Here is a 27,948-nt window from a genome sequence, read left to right as displayed (position 1 = left end):
TCTTTCCTTTGGGTTCCAGGTGCCATCACCTGTGCAGCCGACATGTTCAGCTGCCAGGGCTCCCATGCCTGTGTGCCGCGGCACTGGCTGTGTGACGGGGAGCGGGACTGTCCGAACGGCAGCGATGAGCTCTCCACAGCGGGCTGCGGTACGGACTCGGCGGGGCTGTGTGTGTGGGAAAGCGGCCGCGCATCCTCAGACATGTGCTTTTGGACTGCTCACCATCTCACATTTCTCTCCCTTGCTCACTCCCTGGACTCACAGGGAGTGTCAGAACTAATGAGGTGGGATGCTCTTCAGAGCAGTTCAGCAAGCCCTCTGATCCCTTCAACGTGCACAATTGGGTTACGTATTTTTACATCGTTTAGATGAACACAGATTTATCATTTCACTTTTGAGATAATGTAACTCCCTGATATGTGTGTGAGTGTGGTAGGGTTGTTACTTTCTTTTTAGCATCTTCTACCCTGTCCCGCCTCCCCCACTGTGACAACTTTTAGATCTGCTCATTTCAAATTCTCTGTAAACGGCTTCTGGGATCCCTAGTAACTACTGATCAGAAGGTCAGTGAACACCTATTAGCCCTATGGATAGGGTATTAACCCTCAGGTCAGGTAAAAATAGTGTGGATATAGCTGAATGAACTTGGGGGGTCAGAGGTACACCTTTGGAGGTCAGACAATTTACTACATTTCTGACTCTAGGTAACCCCAGGAAATTTACAGGGAATTACTTAACAATAAAAATTTAGAGAAATGCCTTTGCATGATCAAGAAAATGAAGAGACTGAATATTTATTTGAATGTGGGTTCCAAGGTCACATAGGGAATCTGCCCAGCTGAGCAATTGATCAAAAACATGGCTGTGAACTCTGCTCATTAAAGTGAATTCTGCCAATCGTCACTCCAATGACCTGTCTTCACGTTTTGAAAACTGTATTTGAAGCCATAATGTAGGTGTGTGTGGTATGTGTATAAGGGGAATAGCTAAAGCAGACAGGAGAAAGAAAACTTTGAGCAGGCCTATGTGCACAGAATCCATGGCACTGTAGAATAATTCACTTTGATCTTGAAACGGATGTGTGTGTCTGTAAAGGTCAATGGGGCCGCTGAGGGCTACATAATGAAGGATTACACATCAATTCAGGGATCCAGATGGTCCCAGTATAGTGTTGCTATTGTAACAGTTAACACTCTGGGAGGCATATTAACACTTTGGGCCACATGGGTGCTATTAAGTAAATTATTCTCAAACACAATAAATTGTACTCAAGTGATCTGAAAGTGTTAATGCCAAATAAGCCTCTGTTGCTTAGTGTTTTAAAGAACAATTCATGTATTAGAATTGGCATAATTCACTGGAGTTATATAAGCTGTTGCACATTTCAAAGTTAGAGAAGTTATTAGTAACTGAGTTTTACTTTGATTATAATGGTCAAATTTTAATGCTGGTTCTATCTGGCTTTCATATTGTTTTTTTAAAACAATTTTCTCGAAAATAAATCATACTTGACTAAATTTATATATACATATGTGTGTGTGTATATATATATATGTGTGTGTGTGTATATATATATATATATATATATATACACACACACACATATATTTGTTTTGCCTAGTCATGTATCTGTTTCAGTCATTATTTTTTTTTTTTTTTTAAATATGTTTTATTGATTTTTCACAGAGAGGAAGGGAGAGAGAGATAGAGAGCTAGAAACATCGATGAGAGAGAAACATCGACCAGCTGCCTCCTGCACGCCCCCTACCGGGGATGTGCCCGCAACCAATGTACATGCCCTTGACCGGAATCGAACCTGGGACCTTCCAGTCCGCAGGCCGACGCTCTATCCACTGAGCCAAACCGGTTTCGGCTGTTTCAGTCATTATTGAGTTGAAAGCATAGATTTTCTTTCTTCATAGAGTTTGAGGCAGCCTTGGGTAGGGAACTGATAGGCATGTAAAAGAATAATTATAATACCTCAAGTGTTAGAAAATCTTATATAATAAAAGCCTAATATGCAAATTGTCCCCTTGACCAGGAGTTTGACTGCTCACTATGATGTGCGCTGACCATCAGGGGGTGGTGTAGAACATGGCGGGTATCAGCAACGTGCTGCAACCTCTCTCTGGCTATCTGGGTGTGGGGGTGATGGGGACGGAGGTACAAGAGAATGCGGGGTGTCCGCCAAGCTCGCTCGCACTCTCCCCGCTACCCTCCCCTGGGACGCCAGGGCTCGCGCACCAGGGAAGCCCCTGTGCTCAGGTGCCAGGCAGCCACGAGGAGCCCGCCCTGCACCCGTGCAGCCTCTTTCGGGTGAGCCAGGCCGCAGCCTCTGGGACCGCAGGAGCCAGTTGGGCTCCCTGTGGGTTCACGCAGGAGCTGGTCTGCGAGGCTGGCTGGAAGAGAACACACTGCCCGCCAAGCTTCCATGCAGCACCCCTGGGCAGCCCAGAGGTCGACGCTGCACCCCAGCCCACGGTGTCCGGCCATGCTCACCACATCTCTGCGTGGGGACTCAGGCTCCGTGACTCAGGTGGAGGGGGCAGGCGGAGGCCCAGGGGCCCAGGTGCTGCCCAGGGCCCAGAGGTCAGCTGGGACCTGCCCTTCCATGCCAGGTGCTTGCACTTTGATCGCCGGCCAGGCCTAGGGATTGCACCTGTGCACAAATTTTGTGCACCGAGCATCTAGTATATCTATAAAAGATACTAGGTCATCACAAAGAAATATATATATAAAGCCTAGAAATCTCATGGAAGGACTTCAAGAAAAAAGAAAAGTTATAATCTGAGTCATAAAGTTCAAAGAGAAGAAAGAGAGTTGTTCTAGATTGAGGAAGGTGCCTCTTAAGACATAGAAGAGAAAGGTTGGAAGGCATCTAGACTTTTTCAAGTGTTCATTATATGTCCATTATTTTTGGTGGGTGCTTTTATTTACATGATTGAATTCCCACAATATCTCAGTGAAGTGTTTTGGGGATCTTCCAAAAATAATTGTCAGATAGAAATTCAAAGAGCATGTAGGAATTTGAGTACATAACATGAGCTGATCTGCTTCTTACAATTTGCCTAGTTCTTCCATAAATTTATCAGATAGGTTTTATTATCTTCATTAAATGCAAAAAGAAACAGATGCACAGTCCAGAGTGTGTGGGTCAGTGGTTGAGCATCAACCCTGAACCAGGAGGTCACGGTTAATTCTCAGTCAGGGCACATGTTGGAGTTCTGGGCTTGATCCCCAGTAGGGGACATGCAGGAGGTAGCCGATCAATGATTCTCTCTCATCATTGATATTTCTATCTCTCCCTCTCCCTTCCTCTCTTAAAAAAAAAAAGAAAGAAAGAAAGAAAAAAAGAAAGAAAGAAAGAAAGGAAAGAAAAGAAACAGGTGTACAAAGAAGATAAATAGCTTTCTCAAGATACAAATGGAAGAGGCAGAGTGACTTTTTGCAAAGCCTTCCTCTTTCCTGTATATAATAATGAGAATTAAGATATAATCAATATATAACATGGTGTTAGTTTTAGGTATATAACATGATGTGATATATGCATATTTTGTGAAATGATAACCACAATAAGATAGTGAACATTCATTATATAGCAGATTATTGACATTGGAAATATCTCAAACCTTGAATTTTATCATAGCACTTACCTTTAAGTGTAAGAAAATGTCATTAAAAATGTTTATATGATCCCTTCAAACCTCTCTGATCCCATGCACATGATATCAAAATTTATTTCATCTGCACAAATTGCCATTTTTTTAACATCTGCTGAAATTTTAAAGCCCATTTTCATCAACCATTTTTCCCACTGGTAAGGGCCCTTGCTAGATAGAGCACAACTGTCATGGGTCACTTTTCTTAAACGATTGATATTTTGTTTCCTAATTTAATGTGATACTTGTGTTGTGCTCATCACACCATAAGTATTAACCTATTTTAACTCGTAAAGTCACCTATTTTATTTTCTTCTGGAAACAGTAACTTTCTCAGACCTTTGGACTATTTTTTTTCACTTTTTAATGAGCATTGGTACTTGTGGTCTTTTCAGGTTCATTTTTTGACAAATAAAGCAAGTTTTTATCCCTTTACTAGCATTGGCACAGAAGAGAGAAAAACTCAGCCACATTATTACTCTTGACAAACTTTTAAATTTTTATTTATTTATTTTAATCTTTATTGTTAAATCACATATGAACCTTTGGATTCCACCTTTAGCAAACTTACAAATTGCTCAAAGGCCTGAATTTTGGGGTTCACTCTAGAACAGTTGAACTCATTAATACTAAAATTTTGAATTACATATCTATTTATATTTATATATTCCAATACATTAATAAATGTGTATTAATATATGTTATTAATTTATCTGATATGTTGAATATTTTATAAAGTTTCATTTCTAAATAACTATTGAGTATAACAGCAAACATTTTCTAAGCTCCTAAGGTGGGGGAAGATAAAATAGGAATTCATCTAACTTGGTTTTTTGTGATGTCTTTCTTAGCTCCCAATAATACGTGTGATGAGAATGCTTTCATGTGCCATAATAAAGGATGCATTCCCAAGCAGTTTGTTTGTGACCATGACGATGACTGTGGAGATGGCTCTGATGAGTCTCAGCAGTGTGGTAAGTGTACCTACACTCCTGGAAACAGCCTCAGGCTCAATATTAGTCTTTTAAAATGACTCCAAGAATATATAAATAAATAACAAATACAAAGATACACATTCATTAACATCATTAAAGGCATTTAAGTTCAGTAATACACAGATATCCCACATGTAACCTCTTTAAACTCTCCAATAATTATACATTTACTTGGAAGTCATACCTTCTTGTAGTGTATTCTGATCAGGAACCACACCAAAAAATGTTTCTAAAAATGTATTTGGATTTGCGTACTTTGAAGTACACAAAGATAATATGCTGCCATCTATCTAGTTCATTCTTACAGCCAGATCAAATATCTAAGTGAGAGAGAAAAGTGCAATTCACAACTACCAGGATAACTGGATACTGAGCATTTTCCTTTCACCTTATCTTATTTACACACTAGAGGCCCGGTGCACGAAATTCGTGCACGGCGGGGAGTGGGGGTAGCAGGGCGTATTGTCCCTCAGCCCAGCCTGCAGTCTCTCCAATCTGGGACCCCTCAAGGGACCTTCATTTTTTCCTTCAAGAGTGTGGTGGAAAAACCCTAGATTACCTTCTTGGATTCTTATAACCCAAATTACCAAGAACACTGCAATTGGTGGCCTACAGGGAGCTTAGCCAATGAGTTGTCAGAAAAGGTATTTACTCTCAAAATGGTTTGGCTCAGTGGATAGACTGTGGGCCTGCAGACTGAAGGGTCCCAGGTTTGATTCCTGTTAAGGGCATGTACCTTGATTGGAGGCATATCCCCAGTGGGGAGTGTGCAGGAGGAAGCTAATGGATGTTTCTCTCTCATTGATATTTCTGACTGTCTATCCCTCTCCCCTCTTCTCTGTAAAAAAAAAAAAAAAAAATTAAATAATTTTTTTTTTTTTAAAAAAGGTGTATCCTCTGCAGCTCATGCAGCCCCTGGGTTGTGTCCACTGGGCTAGGGGCATGTCCCTGCCACCCGGTGGTGGCTGCTGGGGTCTCCGCACACCCCAGAGGCCAGCAGCCATCCCCCTGTGGAGGGCGCTAGGCTTGGGGCATGAACACAATCTGCCACTTGGTGCTGGAGCTTGGAAAGCCTCTGGGGCGGGGTGGGAACATCCCCGTCTCCAAATGCCCCAAGGCCAGCAGCCAACCCCACCATGGGCCCCAGGCTCGAGGCTTGCAGGCACCCCGGGCAGCACACAGCAGTGGCCACCAGGGTCTCGGCACACCCCAGAGGCCAGCGGCAGCCCCTGGGCCTGGGCGCCTGGATGGGGCCGTGGCCCCAACCCGCTTGCAAAGGCTCCTGCACAAAGCAGCGGTTTGGGGCTACGCCCCCAGCCAGGCGCTCAAGCTGGGGGCTTGCAGGGACCCTGGGCAGCACGCAGCAGTGGCCGCCAGGGTCTTGGCACACCCCAGAGGCCAGCGGCAGCCCCCGGTCCTGGGCGCCTGGCTGGGGGCGTGGCCCCAAACCGCCGCTTTGTGCAGGAGCCTTTGCAAGCCGCTGGGGCGGGGCAGAACATCCCCATGTCGCTATAGCGACTTGGGGATGTTCCGCCTGCCAGGTTGCTTGGCGCCTACACCCATAGGCTCTGAGTGGCCAGGGGGCGTTCTGGGACCCCTGCCACTTAGGACCTAAGCACGGGCCTACAGGCTAGGAGTGGCCTGGGTCCGGAGGATGTTTCCAGGCCACTCAGCGCCCACATATGCAAATTAACTGCCATCTTGTTTGCTCTGATTGGCTGTGGGCATAGCGGAGGTGCGGTCAATTTGCATGTTTCTCTATTATAAGGTAGGATGTATTAGTACTTATTTCTTAAGATGTAATATGATGATTTATCTTTCCACTACATTTATAAAGTAATAAGATAAATATATATGTAGTGAAAAGATAAATATATAATAACATTATATATTTAAATAATGTCATAACAAATACATACATAACTTTTTTTCCTCTCTTTATTGATTAAGGTATTACATATGTGTCCTTTTCTCCCCATTGTTCCCCCTCACTCCCCCCCACATGCCCTCACCCCCCTGGTGTCTGTGTCCATTGGTTAGGCTTATATGCATGCATATAAGACCTTTGGTTGCTCTCTCCCCCTTACCCCCATCCTCCCCTACCTTCCCTCTGAGGTTTGACAGTCTGATCGATGCTTCTCCGTCTCTGGATCTGTTCATCAGTTTATGTTGTTCATTATATTCCACAAATAAATGAGATCATGTGATATTTATCTTTCTCTGACTGACTTATTTCACTTAGCATAGTGCTCTCCAGTTCCATCCATGCTGTTGCAAATGGTAAGAATTCCTTCTTTTTAACCGCAGCGTAGTATTCCATTGTGTAGATGTACCACAGTTTTTCAATCCACTCATCTGCTGATGGGCACTTAGGCTGTTTCCAAATCTTAGCTATGGTGAATTGTTCTGCTATGAACAATGGGGTGCATATATCCTTTCTGATTGTTGTTTCTAGTTTCTTAGGATATATTCCTAGAAGTGGAATCACTGGGTCAAATGGGAGTTCCATTTTTAGTTTTTTGAGGAAACTCCATACTGTTCTCCACAGTGGCTGCACCAGTCTGCATTCCCACCAGCAGTGCACGAGGGTTCCTTTTTCTCCGCATCCTCGCCAGCACTTGTTGTTTGTTGATTTGTTGATGATAGACAGTCTGACAGGTGTGAGATGGTACCGCATTGTCATTTTGATTTGCATCTCTCGGATAATTAGTGACTTTGAACATGTTTTCATATGTCTCTTGGCCTTCCTTATGTCCTCTTTTGTAAAGTATCTATTTAGGTCCATTGTTCATTTTTTATTGTGTTGTTTATTTACTTTTTCTTAAGTTGTATGAGTTCCCTGTAAATGTTAGAGATTAAACCCTTATTGGTGATAACATTGGCAAATATGTTCTCCCATGCAGTGGATTTTCTTATTTTGCTATACAGAAGCTTTTTATTTTGATGTAGTCCCAATTCTTTATTTTCTCTTTAGTTTCCATTGCTCTAGGAGCTGTATCAGTGAAGATATTGCTTTGGCATATATCTGAGATTTTGCTGCCTGTGGATTCCTCTAATATTTTTATGATTTCCCATCTTATGTTTAAGTCCTTTATCCATTTGAGTTTATTTTTGTGTATGGTGTAAGTTGATGATCTAGTTTCATTTTTTGCATGTATCTGTCCAACTTTCCCAACACCATTTGTTGAAGAGACTGTCTTGACTCCGTTGTATGACTCCATACATAACTTTTGAGGAAAATATCAATATATTAAAAATTCCCAGTTGAAGTTGTAACCTTATGTAAACCTACTATTTTGGTAAAATATTTAAATGTCTACCAGAATAAATACAAAACAGGAAGCTGTGAAATCCACATACACCCACCAAAGGCAGTATATTTAGTGCCTCCTTTGTCCTGCCTGTGCAGTGTCTACAGCCTTGGTCTTCGATATGACTCTCTTTGAATTCAGTGGATATCAGTTTTTATGATCATTCCACCATTAAGTCATATATCCAATGTGATATTTTAAAAGTTACACTATAATTTAAAATTTAATTCTGTATGTCTGATTGAATATATTTCCTCTGCTAGATATTACATTTGGTTGATATGGAGATGAATTGACAGAGGCCCCACTAGGAAAACTCACCAAAAAATCAGAAATACAATATAGTATAGCATACATTGTTAGGTAGGAATAAGTATCACAATACATGAAATTAGAGCTGAGAAAATTATTTTTTAAGCACTGAAGAATCAGGGAATGTTAGTGAGAGGAAATCCTGTTTAGATGCTACAGACTAGAATATGACATGTTGGCTAAACATGGACTCTACAGCCAGACAGCCTGGTCCAAATTCTGGCTCTGCCACTTACTAGCTGTGTGACATGGAAAAGTTATTTCACCTCCCAGTGTCTCAATTTCCTCATCTGTAAAAAGTTATAATAGCATTGCTAAACTCGGAGGTCCAATAAGAAAATTAAATGAGTTAGTGTTTCAAAGTGCTTAGAGTAGTTCCGTAAACACAGAACAAATTCTGTATATGTTTACAAAGATCTGCAAATTGAAATAATTGAGGAGTAGCAATTAATTTTGTGTGAAGTAAGTTGAAACAAGAAAATTAACTTGAAATCAGATCCTAATCATTGTGAAAAATAATGTTAAATAATTTGTATTTAATTATTTTGTCTCTCAGTGGTCAGAACACATTTTGAAACAGAGGGATGTCTCTGTCAAATTTATGTTTTAGGATCATCTTTACCAGCAGAGTGGATGAAATGCTGCCATGGGAAAGGGGAACAGTAGTAGTTAGGAGGTGGTTGCAATCATTCTGAAGTTTAATGATGTGATTCTGAACCAGGGAAGAAACAGTGGGATGGAAAGTGCAGAGGGGGATCAGAATTAATTTAAAGTTAGATATGGATAAATGAGTATTTCTAACTTGATGACTTGATAGGTGGTGGTGTTATTTCATGTTGGAACATAGGAGTTTAAGGGCTAGTTTTCCTGGTGCAGAAGAAAGATCTAACAAAAAATATATATATTTTTTATATTATGAAAATGAAATGTTAATCAGTTAATCACATGTAGTGAATGTCTGAAAATTTGGTTTTAAAGACCAGAACTGTGATCTGGACAAATAATGTTAATTCAGTGGCCATCAGCATAAAAGTGATACTTAAATATGATAAAGAATTATTTAAATTTTATTTTTTACATGTTTCTGCAGTTTCCAAAATGTCTACAATGAATGCATATTACTTTTTTAAAAATTTAAAGACAAAGTCTTATAAAATCCAGGGTTTGATCACAGCTTCACCATTTAGTGAACCCAGCTAGATCACTTTACCTTCTTTATCCATCTTCTTTTACAAGTTCCCACCATCCCAGTTATACTTTTTGGAGGCAGGTATATAGTGTGGTTAATAGTTTCAAAAAAATAATAAAAGGATTATACACATTTAAAAAAAATGGCCCAGATGGTGTTTGTCAGTGGTTGAGTATTGACATCTGAACTAGGAGGTCGTGGTTCGATTCCTGATTGAGGCAAATGCCTGGATTGCAGGCTGGGTCCCCAGTGGGTGGTTTTCAATAAGCAGCTGATCAATGAGTCTCTCTCATCATTGATGTTTCTATTTCTCCCTCTTCCTTCTTCTCTGAAATCAGTAAAAAAAAAAACCAAAACACACAAAAAAATACATATATATTTATCCTATCTAATAAAAGAGTAATATGCAAATTGACCATACCTCCACTACACCCACAAGCCACACCCACCAGCCAATCAAGAGAGAGTATGCAAATTAACCCAACTAAGATGGCTGAGGCCACAAAGAGAGCAGGAGGCATGAGTTGCCCCCAGCGATGACAGAAGCCAAGCTTTTCTCCCACTCTGGCCTGCCTTGGCCTCCACTCAAGGCTACAAAGTTTCAATTATAGAAGATAAATAAATCCCAACAAAAATGGCTGCAGCCATGGAGCAAGCAGGAGGCTTGGCTCTGCTCAAGGCTACAAAGTTTCAATTATAGAAGATAAATAAATCCCAGATACCAGGGCCTCTGCTTGGTTTGCCAGGGGGCATGGCTGGCCTGCAAACCACCACAGGCTCCTCACCCAGGCTGCCCCACGCCCCAAGGGAACCCCCATCCTGATCCGGGACACCCTTCAGGGCAAATCAGCTGGTCCCCACCCATGCACCAGGCCTCTATCCTATCTAATCCTATATAATAAAAGAATTATATAGCCGAAACCGGTTTGGCTCAGTGGATAGAGCGTCGGCCTGGGGACTGAAAGGTACCAGGTTCGATTCGGGTCAAGGGCATGTACATTGGTTGCAGGCACATCCCCAGCAGGGGATGTGCAGGAGGCAGCTGATCGATGTTTCTCTCTCATCAATGTTTCTAACTCTCTATCCCTCTCTCTTCCTCTCTGTGAAAAAAATCAATAAAATATATTAAAAAAAAAAAAAAGAATTATATGTTCCAACACACAAGATGGCTGCCCCCATGTGGACACAAGATGGCTGCCACAAGATGGCCAGCAGGGGAGGGCAGTTGGGAGGGACCAGGTCTACAAGGGAGGGCAGTTGTGGGTGATCAGGCCAGCAGGGGAAGGCAGTTGGGAGGGACCAGTCCTGCAAGGGAGGGCAGTTAGGGGCAAACAGGCTGGCAGGGGAGTGGTTAGGAGGTGATCAGGCTGTCAGGCAGAAGCAGTTAGGGGTGATCAGGAAGGCAGGCAGGCGAGCATTTGGGAGCCAGCAGTCCTGGATTGTGAGAGGGATGTCCGACTGCCCAGGTAGGATCAGGCCTAAATGGGCAGTCAGACATCCCTCGAGGGGTTCCTGATTGGAGAGGGTGCAGGCTGGGCTGAAGGACACCCCCCTGCACAAATTTCATGCATCAGGCCTCTAGTATATATATAGATATATATGTATGTACTGTATTTTCCGGCGTATAAGATGACTGGGTGTATAAGACGACCCCCAACTTTTCCAGTTAAAATATAGAGTTTGGGATATACCCACCCTATAAGATGACACCCAGCATATAAGACGACCCCCGACTTTTGAGAAGATTTTCCTGGGTTAAAAAGACATCTTATACGCTGGAAAATACGGTATTTTTTTTTTTTAAGAATGAATATACTCAGCACTGTAGAGAGGAAAAGAGAGATAGCAGTAGACTGAAGATTGAAGTTAGGACTTCACCTACAACACTTTGGGGTGGAACAGTAGAGGACTTCATACAGAAATAGGGGAAAAACTGGAACAGGGAAAGCAGTTGGAGAGAAGCCTGGATTTCCAAGGTATTGTGGTCAAGGATGTCAAAGGCTACAAGTAAATGAAGTAGATTAGAGTATGAGACACCTTTGATTTTGACACTTGTCACTTGGTTTCTTATCTTTTTTTTTTAAATATATTTTATTGATTTTTTACAGAGAGGAAGAGAGAGGGATAGAGAGTTAGAAACATCGATGAGAGAGAAACATCCATCAGCTGCCTCTTGCACACCCCCTCATGAAATGACAGGTTTTATTATTAACACATTTAGGGAAAAATCTAATTTAAAATTTGGTAACATTCACAATTAAAATAATTTTACTCACAATCAGGCATAGATATGAACATTAACAACTGATGGGCTGATATTGTGATTTTAATAAAACTTTTCAATGCACCTAAGAATCAATATATAATTACAATACTTCTTGTACTTATTGCTCTATAATTGGCTTTTCATTTTCCTTATCTAAACAATTTATTTACACTTTGAATGCTGATTCACAAACATAAACATGACATTACAGCTTCTGAGAAGTACCCTTATAACTCAGAATCAGTTCATCCATAAGCTCTAGTACTACACCTAACCAAGCTTGGTCTTAAAGATAATTCTAATAGCTTCCATTCTGTTTTCTATTCTAAGGGAACTCTTTAGAATATAGATAATAGGTGAACAGAGATGGTATACTGGAGTCCTGCATTCTTGTTTTCTCACCTAGAAATAGTAACAGTGCCTTGTTTACAACTTTATTTTCTGGACTTCTGTCCTACTTCCCAACCAGAAATATTTCTTGCAAGTATGACCACTGTCCCAGATAGAAATAGAAACAATTCCAATAGGAGGCATTGGTAATCCACATGGTTAATTAGGTTTAGTGTAGATTAGAGGATGCAGTTCTAAATAACGTTTGTCATAGCCCTAACTGGTTTGGCTCAGTGGATAGAGCATCAGCCTATGGACTGAAGAGTCCCCGGGTTTGATTCCAGTCAAGGGCATTTACCTTGGTTGAGGGCTCTGTCCCTGGTAGGGGATGTGCAGGAGGCAGCTGATTGATGTTTCTCTCACATCAATGTTTCTAACTCTCTTTCCCTCTCCCTTTCTCTCTGTGAAAAAATAAATAAATAAATAAATAAATAAACAAATAAATAAATAAATAAGGATAATGTTCATGATATAAATAATATAAATTAGAATCTTTATTTCTTTGTCTCTAGAATACCGACCATGTAATGCAGAAGAATTCGGTTGTGCTGATGGACGATGTCTTTTAAATACGCAGTGGCAGTGTGATGGAGACTTTGACTGCCCTGACCATTCTGATGAAGCACCTTTAAACCCCAAGTGCAAAAGTGCAGGTACAGAAAATATATGAAGCTGTGCTTATTCCAAAATCTGTCTTTTTTTTAATGGCAAAATTGTGACTCTGATTTGCTTAGTATGGTAGTCAGAAAAAGGAAATGCAAATCACTAAGCATTGATGTATCTAGTGACACTATGCAGAATCTAATAATGTTTTGAAGCTAGTTTTAGAAATTTAGTATGTGCTAAAAACATAAAGATTTCAGGCAATGAACCTGATGAATCCATCACCCTGCCCCTTCAAAAAGGTCATCTTTTCTTAATACATTATTTTATGGGAATAAAGTTTCCCTGCTAAACTTCAAAACTTCAAACATAAAAGAAGTAGAGATTTACTGAAAGTCTGTGTTATTCATATTTAGGCAAAATAAAATAAATTGCATATTAACTAAATATATGCATAGCCGAACTTGGTCTATCAATAATTTCCCTATTCTTTACTGAATACATAGTCATATTTTTAAAATATATTTGTATTGATTTCAGAGAGGAAGGGAGAGGGAGAGAGAGGTAGAAACATCAATGATGAAAGAAAATCATTGATTGACTGCCTCCTGCATGCCCCCAACTCGGGATTGAGCCCACAACCATGCATGTGCCCTGACTGGGAATCGAACCAGTGACCTCTTGGTTCATAGGTCGAAGCTCAACCACCAAGGCACACCTGGCCATAGTCATGTATTTTAAAATAAAAACTACTCATGTAGTTTGCATGTTAATAAGCTTTCTTTTATCATGTTAAATAATGAGTAACATTCAAATCATTAGGAATAGAATAGCTACAAAGTCTGGACTTCTTCCTGTGGCTATATATGGAACAACTATTATTCACTAAAAATGTCTTTTTTATGCCCTGATTTTAAAATGTCAATGTTATATTTCCAAGATGAAAAAAAAAAATTAGGAATATCTACCTATTCTGGATTCATAATTTTTAGTGACATTTAATTTCACAGAGACCTATGGCTTGAGGGAAATGTCAAACTATCATTACACTTTGATCTCAATTGTCACAATATAGATGAAGATAGAAATATTCCATTAATTTTACTATAGACGCATTTAAAAAAAAAAACTTTCTTAATGATTTTTATAGAGGGAGGAAGGGAGAGGAAGAGAGAGATAGAAACATCCACATGAGAGCAAAACATTGATTGGCTGCCTCCATTATGCTCCCTACTGGGGATCAAACCCAAAACTCCAGCATGTACCTTGACTGTGAATCGAACTGGCAACCTTTTGGTGCATGGGACAATGTCCAGCCAACTGAGTCACGCTGGCCAGGGCTATAGACACTTATCTTGATTGTTAATTTTCATGATAAAGCAATGTACAGTGGGTTGAGCTAAAGTTCAGTTTGCTTTTGGTTTTCTATATTTTGTGTGTAAATAGAAAGTATTTTGCATGTACATATATTCAGTATGATTTTAGACAGATAAGTTATCATATTTGTGAATGTTTTCAACAACTATAGTATAAAAACAATGGCATGCCCTTTATATTCCATTCATTTTATTTTCTTTTTTCAGAACAGTCATGCAACAGTTCATTTTTTATGTGCAAAAATGGCAGGTGCATTCCCAGTGGAGGTCTTTGTGACAATAAGGATGACTGTGGCGATGGCTCAGATGAGAAAAACTGCCATATAAATGAATGTTTGAGTAAGAAAGTCAGTGGATGTTCTCAAGATTGCCAGGACCTCCCAGTTGGTTACAAGGTTGGTATTCATCAAAAATAGCAAATCACTGAATACATTAGAATTTGATTAGGCAAGAATTAAAAAAAGAAAGACTCATGGACACAGACAACAGTTTGGTCATTGCCAGAGGGGAGGAGGTGTGGGGGAGGTAGAAGAAGGCAAAGGGGGGATAAATGATGATGGAAGGAGACCTGACCTGGGGTGGTAAACATATAATACAATATGCAGATGATGTATTGTAGAATTGTATGCCTGAACCGGTATCATTTTATTAACCAACTAGAGGCCCGGTGCATGAAATTCATGCAAGGGAGGCCTGGGGGGTGGGGGGGCGGGAGGGGTTGTCTTATCCAAGCCTGCATCCTTTCACAGTTCGGGAGCCCTCAGAGGATGTCCGACTACATTTTAAAAAAATCACCCTGTACTTAATTTTCTTACTAACTCCTCCTTTTAAACCCCTCACTTTCAGATTCTGTTTCTTCTTTTTATTTAACTATTTTCCTGACCTCACCCCATTTTAGCATCCTTCTCTTTCCTGCTTTCTTTACCTCCCTCCCTTTGAACCTCCCATGGCCCCTCTCCCTCCCTTCCTCCCTCCTCCCTTCTCTCCCTTCATTCCCCCTGTGTCTCCTTCTTACTCCTCCCACTCTCCCCCCATTCACCTTTCCCTTATGAGCCTGAACCCTGCCTCCCTCCCTCCTTCCCTATTATTACCCCCCTAGCCCCCCACCCTGTTCACTGGTTTCTCTTTTAAACCTTCCCCTTTCCTCTCTGGGACCTGCTTCCAGCCCCGCCTGAGCACACTTTGATATTAAAGCTTCCATTTGGGGAGCGTTAACCCCCAGCCCAGGGCCCAGCCCTGGCCAGGCCTTCGCTGCCCCCACTTCCCTGCCTCCCCGCCGCCATCCTCCTTCCATTCCCTGCCCTGAGACACCCCAACTTCTAGTCAACAAAGTACTCTTAACGCGCCACCAACCTAACCCTGTCCAGTGTCCTTGGGGTCCAGCTTTTGGGGATGAAAGGAGTACCCTCCTTAGTTTCCAACTCCACTCCAGCTAAACTGCCTCCCCTCCCAGCGTGGAGCGCCCTGCCCAGCGAGGGTGGCCAAGGCCCACATAGCCTGGGCGCTGCTGCCATGAAGCAGGAGCGCCTCCGCCGGGAAGGCCTCGGACCGTCCACCCCTCTGTCCTGGGACCCGCGGGCGCCAAACCCATCAATGGCCCATGCCGGGGGCCACCACCCTCCTCCCACGTCTGGGTAGGGCTCTCTGCTCTGCATCGCCTGCGCCCCACCTGCTCTACCCCGCCCCAAAGTCACCACCCGCTCCCGTGTCCAGCCCCACGTTTCCTTCCTTTTTCCATTCCTGAGTCTTTTTCCTGTAGCTTTTCTGTATTTCTGTTTCTCCTCTTGGCTTGTCTGCATGCAGGCCTGCCTTCCTCTCCCTCTCCTTTCTTATTCCCTCCTATCATATCCTATCCTACCTACCCTGGGCCTCGCAGATGCCTGAGCAAGGGGCAGGGACACAGCCTGCTGATGGGTCATTCTGTGACAGTGTCCCGACCAATTTGCATATTACCTCTTTATTATATGGGATTTCACCCACGTAAATTCAATTAAAAAATAATTTGGGGGTAACGAAAGCTTTTAAATCCAATATAGCTGTAAAATGTAAAAGGCATCAAAATATTGTTAGGGTTTTGGCCAGTGTGGCTATATTGTTTGAGCTTCAGCCTATACACCAAGGGGTCACGGGTTTGATTCCTAGTCAAGGACACATACCTGGGAAGCACTTTTGACCCTGGCTCCACTTACGGTGCATGCAGGAGGCAACCAATTGATGTGTCTCTCTCACATCAATGTTTCTCTTTTTCTCTCTCTCTCTCTCTCTCTCTCTCTCTCTCTCTCCCCCCTACACCCCATTCCTTCCACTTGTTCTAAAAATCAATGGAAAAAATATCTTCGGGTGAGGATTGACAACAACTATATATATATATAATATACTATATATATATGTGTGTGTGCAAAATTATTTAAATGGAGAGTTTCTATATATACAACTCATAATAATAATGTGTAATTTTGTGAAAATATACTCAGGAAGACAAAAAAATCAAAATATTTTTCAATATATGCTGAACATAAAGAAAAAAATAAGAAAGAGAAGCTCAGTGTTTAGGAAGATTACTGTTATATTAATAGCTGCATTAGATATGTATGTAACTCCTAAGGTCCCATTTCTTCCCTCATCCTCCTCCCCATACATATTTGAAGTTAAATGGGCTAATCATTTATTTACCACAATACTGGAGAATACATTCTTTTTCATATGAGCAGGGGGAAAAACAGAACCCATGAAGTATTAGAACTGAGTGCAGGTACATTAACAAAATAAATCATGCCTGATAGCCTAATTGCTTTCTGTTAGTACCATTTTCCTGAAGAGAGTGTTTCACTGACAAAATTGATGGACAGAAATAGCATTTTAAAGCATTTGCTTCATTCACATTGGAATAGAGGATGCAAACAAACAAAATATTAAAATTAAAGTTGTGTATTCGGTAAACTGATTGTGTAAATGCGGGAAAGTCTCCGGAGGAGCAATTCATTGGAAATAGTGTTTTTTAAAGGAGCACTAGCTCTGTGTGAATCACAATAGGACATCCTACCTAATAAAAGGGTAATATGCAAATAACCATCACTCTGCTACGCCTACGATTGGGCCGGTGGGAGGCTGGGGGGCGGGACTCGGGGTGGCCTATCCGGCCGTTGAAAGGTGTGGGGGGCAGGCCTATCCGGCCGTTGAGAGGCGCCAGAGGCTTTTGGCCTGGTGCACGAGCGGACACCCAGCTCCCCTGCCATCAAAAGCAGGGAACTGGGTGTCCACTCTGGCTCCAGGCCAAAAGCCCCCGCCAGAGGCTTTTGGCCTGGTGCACAAGCGGACCCCCTGCCATCGATTGCAGGGAGCTGGGGGTTTCTTCGGCCTGGTACACCAGCGGACCCCCTGCGATTGATCACCTGGGAAGGGAGCTGGGGGTCTGCTTTCGGCCTGGGTAGGAGCAGACCCCCTGCAATTGATTGTAGGGATCTTGGGGTCCGCTCCTGAGCAAGAGGCTTTCGGTCTGGGCAGGCCTGGGCAGGGGCTGAGCTGGTGATCAGAGGGAGCTGGAGAGGCCTGCCCAGGCCTAAAACTTTGGCCAGAGGCTTTAGGCCTGGGCAGGGCCCAACCCTCCATTGGTGTGAACTATAGAGGAAACACCTTTTCTGACTGCACATTGGCTAAGCTTCCTGTATGCCACTGGTAATATTCTTAGTAACTTGGGTAATAAGAATCCAAAAAGGTGATCTAGGGTTTTCCACCACACTTCTGGAGAAAAAAATGAAGGTCCGCTGCTGGAAGGCTAAGAAATGTCATATCCTGCCCTAGCCGGTTTGACTCAGTGGATAATGCCTCGGCCTGCAGACAGCAGGGTCTGGGTTTGATTCTGATCAAAGGCATATACCTAGGTTGCAGGTTCCTCCCTGGCCGGGGCCCAGAGCAGGGCTCATGCAGGAGGCAACCAATCAAAGTGTTTCTCTCTGTCTTTCCCTTTCTCTTCCACATTCTCTAAAAGTCAATGGAAACATACCCTCAGGTGAGGATAAAAAATAAAGAAAGAAATCCATATCCTATGAAAGACACATCTTGAAAATGCCTAAAGAAAGTTGTCATTTTTTCTTGGTGAAGGGACTGGAGTCCATGTTGATGAAAACACCTTGGTGGCTGTGGTGACTGGCAGTGGCTGCAGCAGTGGGGTGATGGGGCTGGTGCCTTCCCCTGACCAGCCCGGTTGCCTCCCACAAAGGGAGGCCAGACTGTGGCTTAGGTACACTCCCTGTGGGGTGCGGGCCTAAGCCATCAGTAGGACATGCCCTGAGGGCTCCCAGTATGTGAGAGGGGGCAGGTTGGGCTGAGGGACCCACGACCCCCAGTGCACGAATTTCGTGCAATGGGCCCCTAGTGGCTCTTATAAAACACAGAGGGAGTCTAACGGCAGTTAGGGCCATTGCAGAGGTCAGATTTTGTTCCACTGTGTGTTGCACCGATCGGAACGTACCTGGGTACTGTGGACGTGTTTGCGCATGGCACTTTAAGAGGGCCCTTAACAAATTGCAGTGTATACAAATTTGTGCTCCAGAAGCATACGGGGCCTGGAAGACACCCCTCTGGAAGGTGTTTTGCCCGGAACGATGATGACTGATTGGCTGTATTCAAGTTCATGAAGCCCTGGAATAGGCAGCACATTTACTCTGAGTTGTTTCCAAGGTTGGAGTTAGAGTTAGGAAGCAGATCCCGGGTCTTTTAACCCGTCAGTTCAGCCACATGACCATGTTGCCATTTTTAATTTCTGAATGTCTGGCATTATGATTAGTTTAACTACATTGATCAGGATTTTACTTGATATAGATACAATATAAAAACTACAATAATTAGTCCTGGGCTGATGTCTTATCATCCCTTACAGCATAAGGCTGCAAGTTTGATTCCAGTTGGGGAATGTATGGGAGGCAACTGATCAATGTTTCTCTCTTACATCCATTTTTTTTTTTCTCTCTCTCTCTAAAATCAATAAGTATGTCCTCAGGTGAGGAAAAAACAAACAAACATAAAACATACACGCACTCAGGAGCACTATACTGTAAGTAAAAGGAAAGCAAGACAAAGAGTCCAGATGGCTCTTAATGAGATGACTATGTGTCAAATAATTAATTTTGTCAGTAAATATTTGAAATCCAATGGAGCATAAAAATATATTAGCTATTTATGTACAATCAATATAGAAATGTTTCCTGGAAAAGCAGGGCATATGTCATAGAATTATTACAGGAAACTACTTAAAAGTTTAAGTCATAGGTTATAAATAATTATTTAGTTCTGTCTATATAATATACACTATAAGTCTATATATCTATAGAAATATATATATATATATATATATATGTGTGTGTCATATAATATATATATCCAAAATGTAAATTTCAAAGTAGATTTATTTGTGTTTATTCTGTGTGTATTTAAACTTTGTCATAACAATCTTGGTGGTAAAATCTAAAAATTATAAAGTATCAATTATAACCTTTTGACATAACATTCAAAATGAGGTTTAATGTTTTTTAAATGCCTGCATATAATAAGTATTTTGTGCACAGAAATGCTATATTTGGAAAATTACTTTTGGTAGCAAGTAGATGTCACCCTGAAAAATACGTTAAAGCATACTATTTTAATCACTTTATAAGACTCCTTGCACAAAAATGTCTGTTTTTCCATACCTTTAAAATATCAGTATTTTTATTTTGACTTCTCTAGAAATGATTTAAGTGAGAATTATAGTTGAAATAGACACTCTATTTCATAATACAAAAATTATTTGTATATGATACCTGACAGAGTTCTGTGAGTAATGTTCCTGAATATGTACACATGTGAAAATCGATGAATAAAATGAAACATCTACTGTGAGAAACAGACCAGTATAAAAATTTAAGGAGCTAAGTTTAGAATCATAAATAAGAAACTTAAGCAAAGGTTCAAGCACATATTTTACATAATTTACTGATAGGAAATTGAGTAAAAAGCCTATGTACAACAAAATGCTTAACTATTTTGGGGGGGGAAATGTCAGATGATGGGTTTTCTTTTTCAGGAAATGGGGAAAACTATCCAATAACGTATTTCTCAATATATTATCAGCGGTACATGTCAAGAAATCCTCCACATTCTGCAACAAAATTAAAATTGCTGATGAAAGCAAAAATTAGACCTTATGGCATGTGAACAATTTATATGTTTGCTGTAAAACACATGCAATGTATCTATTCAAAAGAGAGTAATAACATTTACTAAAGCAAGAATCTTATTTTGAAGGGAAGGGAAATTTACCATGTGAAAAATAAAAATACTTCTGAGAGAGAAGGAAGTTTTAATGTATACATTAGAAATAAAATAATCAATGTTTGTCAAATATCACATTAAAAACTGCACAAAAATATTCCTAAATGGATAGGTAAGTTTGGGTTGCTGTGTTTCTTTCTTCCAGTTTTATGATCTGATATGAAAATTGACACAAAGTAGAAAAATTTGAAATAGTTCTAGATGAGGAGGGAAATTAAAATGACATTGAATATATATCTCACTTTTATAAAAAATGTATTTTTAAATGAAGGTGAATAAATTTTAAACTGTTATGAATTTCTCATCTCCTATTGTTGAATATGCAAGTCATTATTATTTTCATTTTGTTCATATAGGTCAGGCTAGCAGAATTTCTCATAGATGTTTATTAATTATTTAAGAGTAAAAATGTTTTTGTTATAACAAGGTTACTGGATTGGGTAGTAAATTATCTTTTTAAATGTTTTTATTCAATAAACAATTAAAAAAATTACTGTAAACCTTAAACATCCTAATTCCATTTGCTTATAGAAATGTGTAATACATTCAGTAGTGTTTACCAATTTTACCTTTAGGAAATTAATATTCCATAAATGTGTTTTTATCTAAGTTGTCCATTTGATATAGTAGTTCTGTAAGCCTTGACATTAGGCATTCAAAGTGATTTTCAGAAATCCTGTTATAATTGGGACACGTTTAAGTTTTTCATACTTTTTGAGAGGGATTCAACATACTTTATGCAACTTCTTTTCACTTGTTCTAAAGTGCCCTTGAATTTAGCACTGCCCTGTATCTGCCTATGGGTCTTCTGGCTTCCTGACCACATGACCAATCACAGGGTCTAATTTCCAGTCCTCAGTTACATCTTCATGTATCCTGTCAGTTTCTCATTTCAAAAAATATATAGTTTTTAATAATTGAGGTAACATACAGGTTACCCCAAAAAGTACACACACTTTAATAGCTGATAGCTCCATTGATGTTTCTTTCTCTTCACATTTAATCTCTTGCCTTTCTACATCAGGTAGTAAGTTAAGTCTTCTTAATTCCTTGGGAAAGAAGTATTGCCACAGCCTAAGATATGAGAAGGACTTACCCAAACTGTCCTTATCATATCTTAGGCTGTGACAATACTACTTTTCAAAGTGTTGCTTTTGCTTTGATTTGCTGGCTTGCTAGTGGGTTTTATTGATTAAACGCAACACAATCCTTTATTATTGCCTAAGATTGTTAGATTAATATTGGTGAAATTTGTTAAAGAATAAAGTACAAAGAACTTAAAGGGACTTAGTTCTTGTAAAAGGACTTGGAAAAAAGTATTTATCTTTTGAACAGCTTCAGGTGAAGTTGATGTTTTCCCTCCTAGTAATAAATACCTTCTTGTACTTAAAAAATTCTACCCTTCAATTAATTGTTGGCTGGCTATTTAATAATATGTATGTACGTATCTCCTATATTATCCTAAAAATAGGAAAAGCTCTTCTGTTACCTTTACCCGTAAATAAATGATCTAAATTATGAAATGTTTACTATGGCTAACCCTTAACTACTAGTTACTCTTAATAACTTAAAGTTCTTTTTTAATTCACTGTCCCACACAATACTCACAATTTTCTTTATTCAAAGACCACTAAATAGCCTTGGTAAATGTTAATATGACCATAATCATCTGGCCAATTATAGGTTCATTTTGTATAATTAGAATTTTCATATGCTTCTTGGCAGGGACTGAATAGAGAACTGAAAGACAGTGACCAATCATAGCACCTTATTATTTCCAGGAACTCAAAAACGTATTTGGCATGACATTGTACTCAGAATTGACATTCCAGTTAGTAAATTTTGTAGATCATCCTCAGAAGTTCATGTAGAAGATCATAGAGGTACTGAAGAAAAGATTTGATGATACAAATTTATTTAATAATGATGGAGAAACTATGTTATTATTATTTTCCCAGACAACATCAACATATCTGATTATGGAATCAGACCCAGTTAATAAATATTAATTGATCTTTACTATGTGTTAAAAAATTACACACACACACCCCCCCCCCAACCTCAACTCTCCTCCTGGCTTTATCTAGGCAACTTCACCTTTGTTCCTCTGGGTTTCTCATCAGTTAACTAAGGAATATAATACTTACATCATAAATTTATGTAAGGCTCTAATAAAATAACATGTGATAATGTTAGTAATGGTCAAAATTCCACATAAGGTTTAATTCTTATGACTATTACAGTCTTCTAAAAAGACAATATAACAAAATAGAATAGGAATGAAAGTTGACAATTCAGTTCTGTTTTATTTGTCATTCTCTAGTCACATGGCTACGGTGATATCAGTTAACTTTTATAATCTTTCCAACCTCAGATGTTCAAATGAAGATATTTCAGAGAATATTTTTAACTTTAACTTTATGTGATATTGGTAATTCTTATTGAAGTCTAATCTCTGTTTGACAGAAAGATTTGCCATTGCCTTTTGTTGGTTCAGTCATGCTAAAGGGGTGGCCAATAAGAAAAAGACAGTGACAGTGGTATGAATTGATGATGTTTGTTTTTAATTCTGCAGTGCAAATGCTGGCCTGGATTCCAACTGAAGGATGACGGTAAAACGTGTGTAGACGTTGATGAATGCTCTACGGGCTTTCCGTGTAGCCAACGATGCATCAATACATATGGGACCTACAAGTGCCTCTGTACAGATGGCTATGAAATACAACCTGATAACCCAAATGGCTGCAAATCACTTTCGGGTATCAAATTGAACTTGTCTACTGATCCAACCTCAGTTACACATATGGATCCTGAATTTTATGGCCGTTTTATTAAATTCATTCATTCTTGCTATTTCTCAGAAATCAAAATTCTTCTCTACTTACCTTGATCTGGGATCTGTCATTCTGATTTTGTGTTGTCCACAAACTGCTCTGTTTCTAATAATATTGCATTATGGTCTCGTGAATTATTAAGGGTTTTTCTTTGTTTTGTTTATATTTTGAGAGTGTTCACAAGTAACAAGAACAGTCTCTAGCATTGCCTCCTGCTGAATCACTGTTTCTTAGGAGCAGGCTTGGCCTCGACCTTTGAAGAGCCTATTGTGACAGTGTCCTTGCAGTTTTTCTGTCTTCCCTACACCACACACACTCACATATGCAGGTCAAGGAGAACATCTAGTCAATAACAGCAACAGTAGCAATGATGACAACAATAATAAATCAGCTATGTAAGCTAACTTGGATTTTTCCAGTGATTCAGCAAAATTATTTAACTTCTCTTTGTTCCAAGTAGTGTGGTTGTTTGTAAAGTAGAAAATTCAATAAAACATGACCATAACTTAAAAATATATTGTAATTTTTAGTGGAAATTATCACATATATTAAAACGATACAAAGCAATATATGATAATGACTATTAAAATGGATAAAATATGGCACATAAGGTGTCTCTATCACCCTCACTTTGCTATGGAGTATAATGAATCAAATAACACTGCCAGTTTCTTTCAAATATACATGCTGGTGACAGCATTTAAAACATTAAATGTTTTCTCATCTACCATGGTAATTTCATGAAATAATTACCAGGAATAAAAAAATAATACACAAAATCTTCAAACCAGTCAGTTTCCATTACTGTAAACTTTACATAAAATATTGTATAAAGGTGATGGATGCTAATGATCAAATTTGGGTCTTGTTATATCATATATCCATGCTGTATTTATTTTCCATTAACAATAATAATTCAAAACAAATAATAGTTTTGACACAAAAAGTAAGTGTTCCTGAACATAAATATTTGCTAAAGAGAGGCTAGATATTTTTCCAAAAGTATTACGATATAATTGACATATAAGATTGTGTAACTTTAAGGTGTACAATGTATTGATACACGTGTTGTAATACGATTTTCGCCATAGTGTTAGCTAAGACCTCTATCACTTCACATTATTACCATTTATTTTTGTGGTGAGAACATTTAATATCTACTCTCTTAGTAACTTTCAAGTATATATTACAGCATTGTTTTCTATAGTCACAATGCTGTGTGTTAGGTCTCCAGAACTTATTCATCTTCTAAATGGAAGTTTATAATCTTTTAACAATAACTCCCTTTTCCTCACCACTACCTCCATTCTCCTCTTTGTCTCCTTCATTCATTTTTGTTATCCGTTCATCCTTTGACAGACACATAGGTTGTTTCCATATCTTTGCTCCTGTCTGTAATGCTGCAGTAACCAGGGATAGCAGATACAGATTTGGTACCTTGTTTTTATTTCTTTTGGACATATACAAAGAAGTGAGATTGCTGGGTCATATGATAGTTCTATTTTTAACTTTATGAGGAAGCACCATATTATTTACTACAGTTCTTGCACCAATGCACATTTGTGCAAACAATGCTCAAGTGCTCTCTTTTCTCCAAATCCTTCCCAGCATTTGAACTCTTTGATGATATCCATTCTAACATTGTAGTTTTGATTTGCATTTTCCTAATGAGTATTGCTTTTGTGTAACTTTTCATGTACCCATTGGCCATTTGTATATCTTCTTTGGAAAAAAAAAAGTGTATTCATCTCCTCTGTCTCTTTTTATTGATTTTTTTGCAATTGAGATTTAGGAGTTCTTTATAAATGTTTTTGATATTAACCCCTTATCAGACATAATGTGCAAATATTTTCTCTAATTCTGTAGGTTGCCTTTTATTACACTGATTGTTTATTTTACTGTGCAGAAGCTTTTTGGTTTGATCTAGTCCAATTTATTTACTTTGTTGCTTGTGCTTTTTGTGTCATTCCAAAATAATTATTACCGAGATCTACGTCAAGAAGTTTATTTCCTACATTTCCTCCTAAGCGTTTTATGGTTTAAAGTCCTACAGTTAGGTTGTAAAGAACAGAATTGCTAAGTACTGAGGTAGAATATGACTGATCAATTTTATATTTAAATGTAGAACTATATTGACAGGGATGACAAGGCATCTTCAACTTGAGAGCTTACTCTATTGGGTAGGGTTCTAAGTCTCAGCTTAGCCTTGGCGGGAAGACTGGAATGACTGATGAGGGCATTGCCATCTCTGATGGAAGGGATTGTCCAGCATGTGCAACACATGTTATTAATCCTTGACATAGCGTATGCTAAAATATAATATGTTACCCTATATATTATATATTTACCATAAAATAAATGATAAAGGGAGAATAAAGTAATAATTTAGAACATAATTAAACAGGATAAAAACTGTAACTATTGGTGCTATCCAATGAAGTTCACATTATATTATATAAAGTAACTATTTTTTTATTGTTTTTCCTAATTTCTGCTGACATTAAATTTGCTTACCCAGCTACTAAGTATATGAATACATCTTAGAAACAAAGATATTTAAAAAGAATTTGAACACAATTTTTATTGAATTGATCTAGGATTGTAACAATCAAGAATGTGGTCAAATTAATTTTAAATTATTAAGATACATAGTCAATTAAATATACACACAAAACTTTCTGAATATATTTTATTTAAGAAACTAATTTGTTTCCAAATAAGTTCTGATGGTAAAACCAGTTGAAAGGTTTAGAGAATCTTCACATATATGATTCTTATTATTATCTTTATTAGTTTCTAGAACAAGTGAGATATTAAAAGATATTGGACAAACAACAAGAAGGAAGTAAAGACTATTAAAGGATTTTTAAAAATAGACTCATAAAGAAAGGTATAATTAATAGATAAGGATTATAGATACTGTACATCTGAAAAAATGTATATGTAGGCAATGATACTCAGTTTTCACTGAAGCTATTCTGAGAGCAAAAGGTAGTTTTTTAATCATAAAAAATGAAATATTTGATTATATGAATGTTTAACTATGCTGTAGGTTTCTAAGATAGGGGTAGCTTATCCTTTTAAAAACAATCATCTAAAATCAGATTATAACAGCAGGTATTTCTACTAATTTCAAATAAATTAGATAACTTAATATTCAAGAGAATTGAGGGAAAGAGAGGGCTAGCATTTATAATTATCTTGATTGTACTGTCTGGGTGTCTGTAGCCTTTTCATCTTATTATCAACTGAGGTCTCAGTGTGAATTTTTTAACCATTAATCTACTGGAGGGCACTGCATTTGACTTTACATTACTTCAGAAACAAAGAAGAGTTGAAAACCATGAATCCAAAAAGTCTAATATGTTTTTTGTCTTGGTATTTAGATGAGGAACCTTTTTTAATTCTTGCTGATCATCACGAGATAAGAAAAATTAGCACTGATGGCTCCAACTACACCCTTTTAAAACAGGTATGACATTCCCATGATGATTTCATACTATTCATTATGGGTACTTTAGGTATGCCCTAGAGCCACAGATATATCTCACAATTTGAATTTATGAAATTTCATAATTTATAATTATGAAATAATTATATATGTATTATTATACATATATAATCTCATGCATATATGTATATGAGATTACTATAAATTTTATTTTGTTTGAATTGTCCAGGTGATGCTCTGAATTTGTCACATCATACCATTTCAAAGAAAGTAAAAGATGCAAGGTATAATTCATGTAAGAGAGTAACTATCTCAAGAATAGCTAGAGCAGAGAAAGCATAAGATTCTCTTTTAAGGCGTTTTGTGCATTACCAAACTTGCCCCCCACCCCAACCCGCTTGGGATTTAAAAATAAATATTTTTAATGTAATTCAAATTTCTGTTTATAACCAGGAGATAAACAGGATTAATGACCCCTAGCCTTTAAAATTTGTAAGAAACAAGGGGACAGAAGTGTGATTGTCACTTAGTTAAAAGGTTGTGAGGCACATGTTTTCATTCTTTACCCTCTTTATCTCCCAACCCATCCCAAGACCCAAGGAAACCTGTTCTGAGGTTTGAGTTCTATTGTCAAAGTATATTTACATATGTTATTAGATATGAAAAGATAAAATTTCCCTTTTATGACAAGATACAATGCTATGACTCGCTCTTGTCAAATTTTTTCCATCCCAGTCTGCAGTGAAATTAGCATAAAATTAAATGATTAAAACTAGAATGGCTAGTACCTAGACTAGAGGAATCACATATAGTTAGTTATAGCATACTTTCAATTGTCAGAAGAAATAGCTTCTTTGGAATTATTTAACTTGTACCTGTTGTGCTACAAAAATCTCATTGCCCCAAACTGGATAATCATGGCATGCATATGTGAAAGCACTATCTGGAACAAGTGTGCCAAAAATAAGGATATTTCTTGTTCGTATAGTGTATTTATGCCGGCATTAGGCATAGGCAAAAAAAAAAAAAAAAAGCCATTCATATGGTAATTTTTCAGCAACACAAAAAATACTTACTTAGAATTATTTTTTCCTATCCAACTGATGGATTTCTTCATTGCTGCTGTTAGAGTTTCACTCATTTTGCTTAATGATTTAGTCTTATTTTAATGCTAATCTCTTATTAACAACTGTAATATTGACTCTTCATGACAGAGTTAGATTTTCCAGCTTTCCTCTAAGTCACATTTAAAA

The 27,948-nt window shown here is 38.7% G+C and overlaps 1 protein-coding gene across 1 annotated transcript in view; it reads left to right on the top strand.

Moving 5' to 3' along the window:
* Positions 1-27,948, top strand: part of LRP1B (LDL receptor related protein 1B) — a 1,704,605-nt gene that overhangs the window by 1,433,478 nt on the left and 243,179 nt on the right. The window contains exons 52-57 of the mRNA XM_054723549.1: positions 20-148; positions 4,511-4,633; positions 12,635-12,775; positions 14,309-14,496; positions 22,986-23,169; positions 26,631-26,716. Coding sequence (XP_054579524.1) covers positions 20-148; positions 4,511-4,633; positions 12,635-12,775; positions 14,309-14,496; positions 22,986-23,169; positions 26,631-26,716 — 851 coding nt within the window. The remainder of the gene's footprint in view (positions 1-19; positions 149-4,510; positions 4,634-12,634; positions 12,776-14,308; positions 14,497-22,985; positions 23,170-26,630; positions 26,717-27,948) is intronic.

This window comes from Eptesicus fuscus, chromosome 11 (genome assembly GCF_027574615.1).
Source record: "Eptesicus fuscus isolate TK198812 chromosome 11, DD_ASM_mEF_20220401, whole genome shotgun sequence".
Classification (NCBI taxonomy): Eukaryota; Metazoa; Chordata; class Mammalia; order Chiroptera; family Vespertilionidae; genus Eptesicus; species Eptesicus fuscus.
This window is presented reverse-complemented; position numbering and strand designations above follow the sequence as displayed.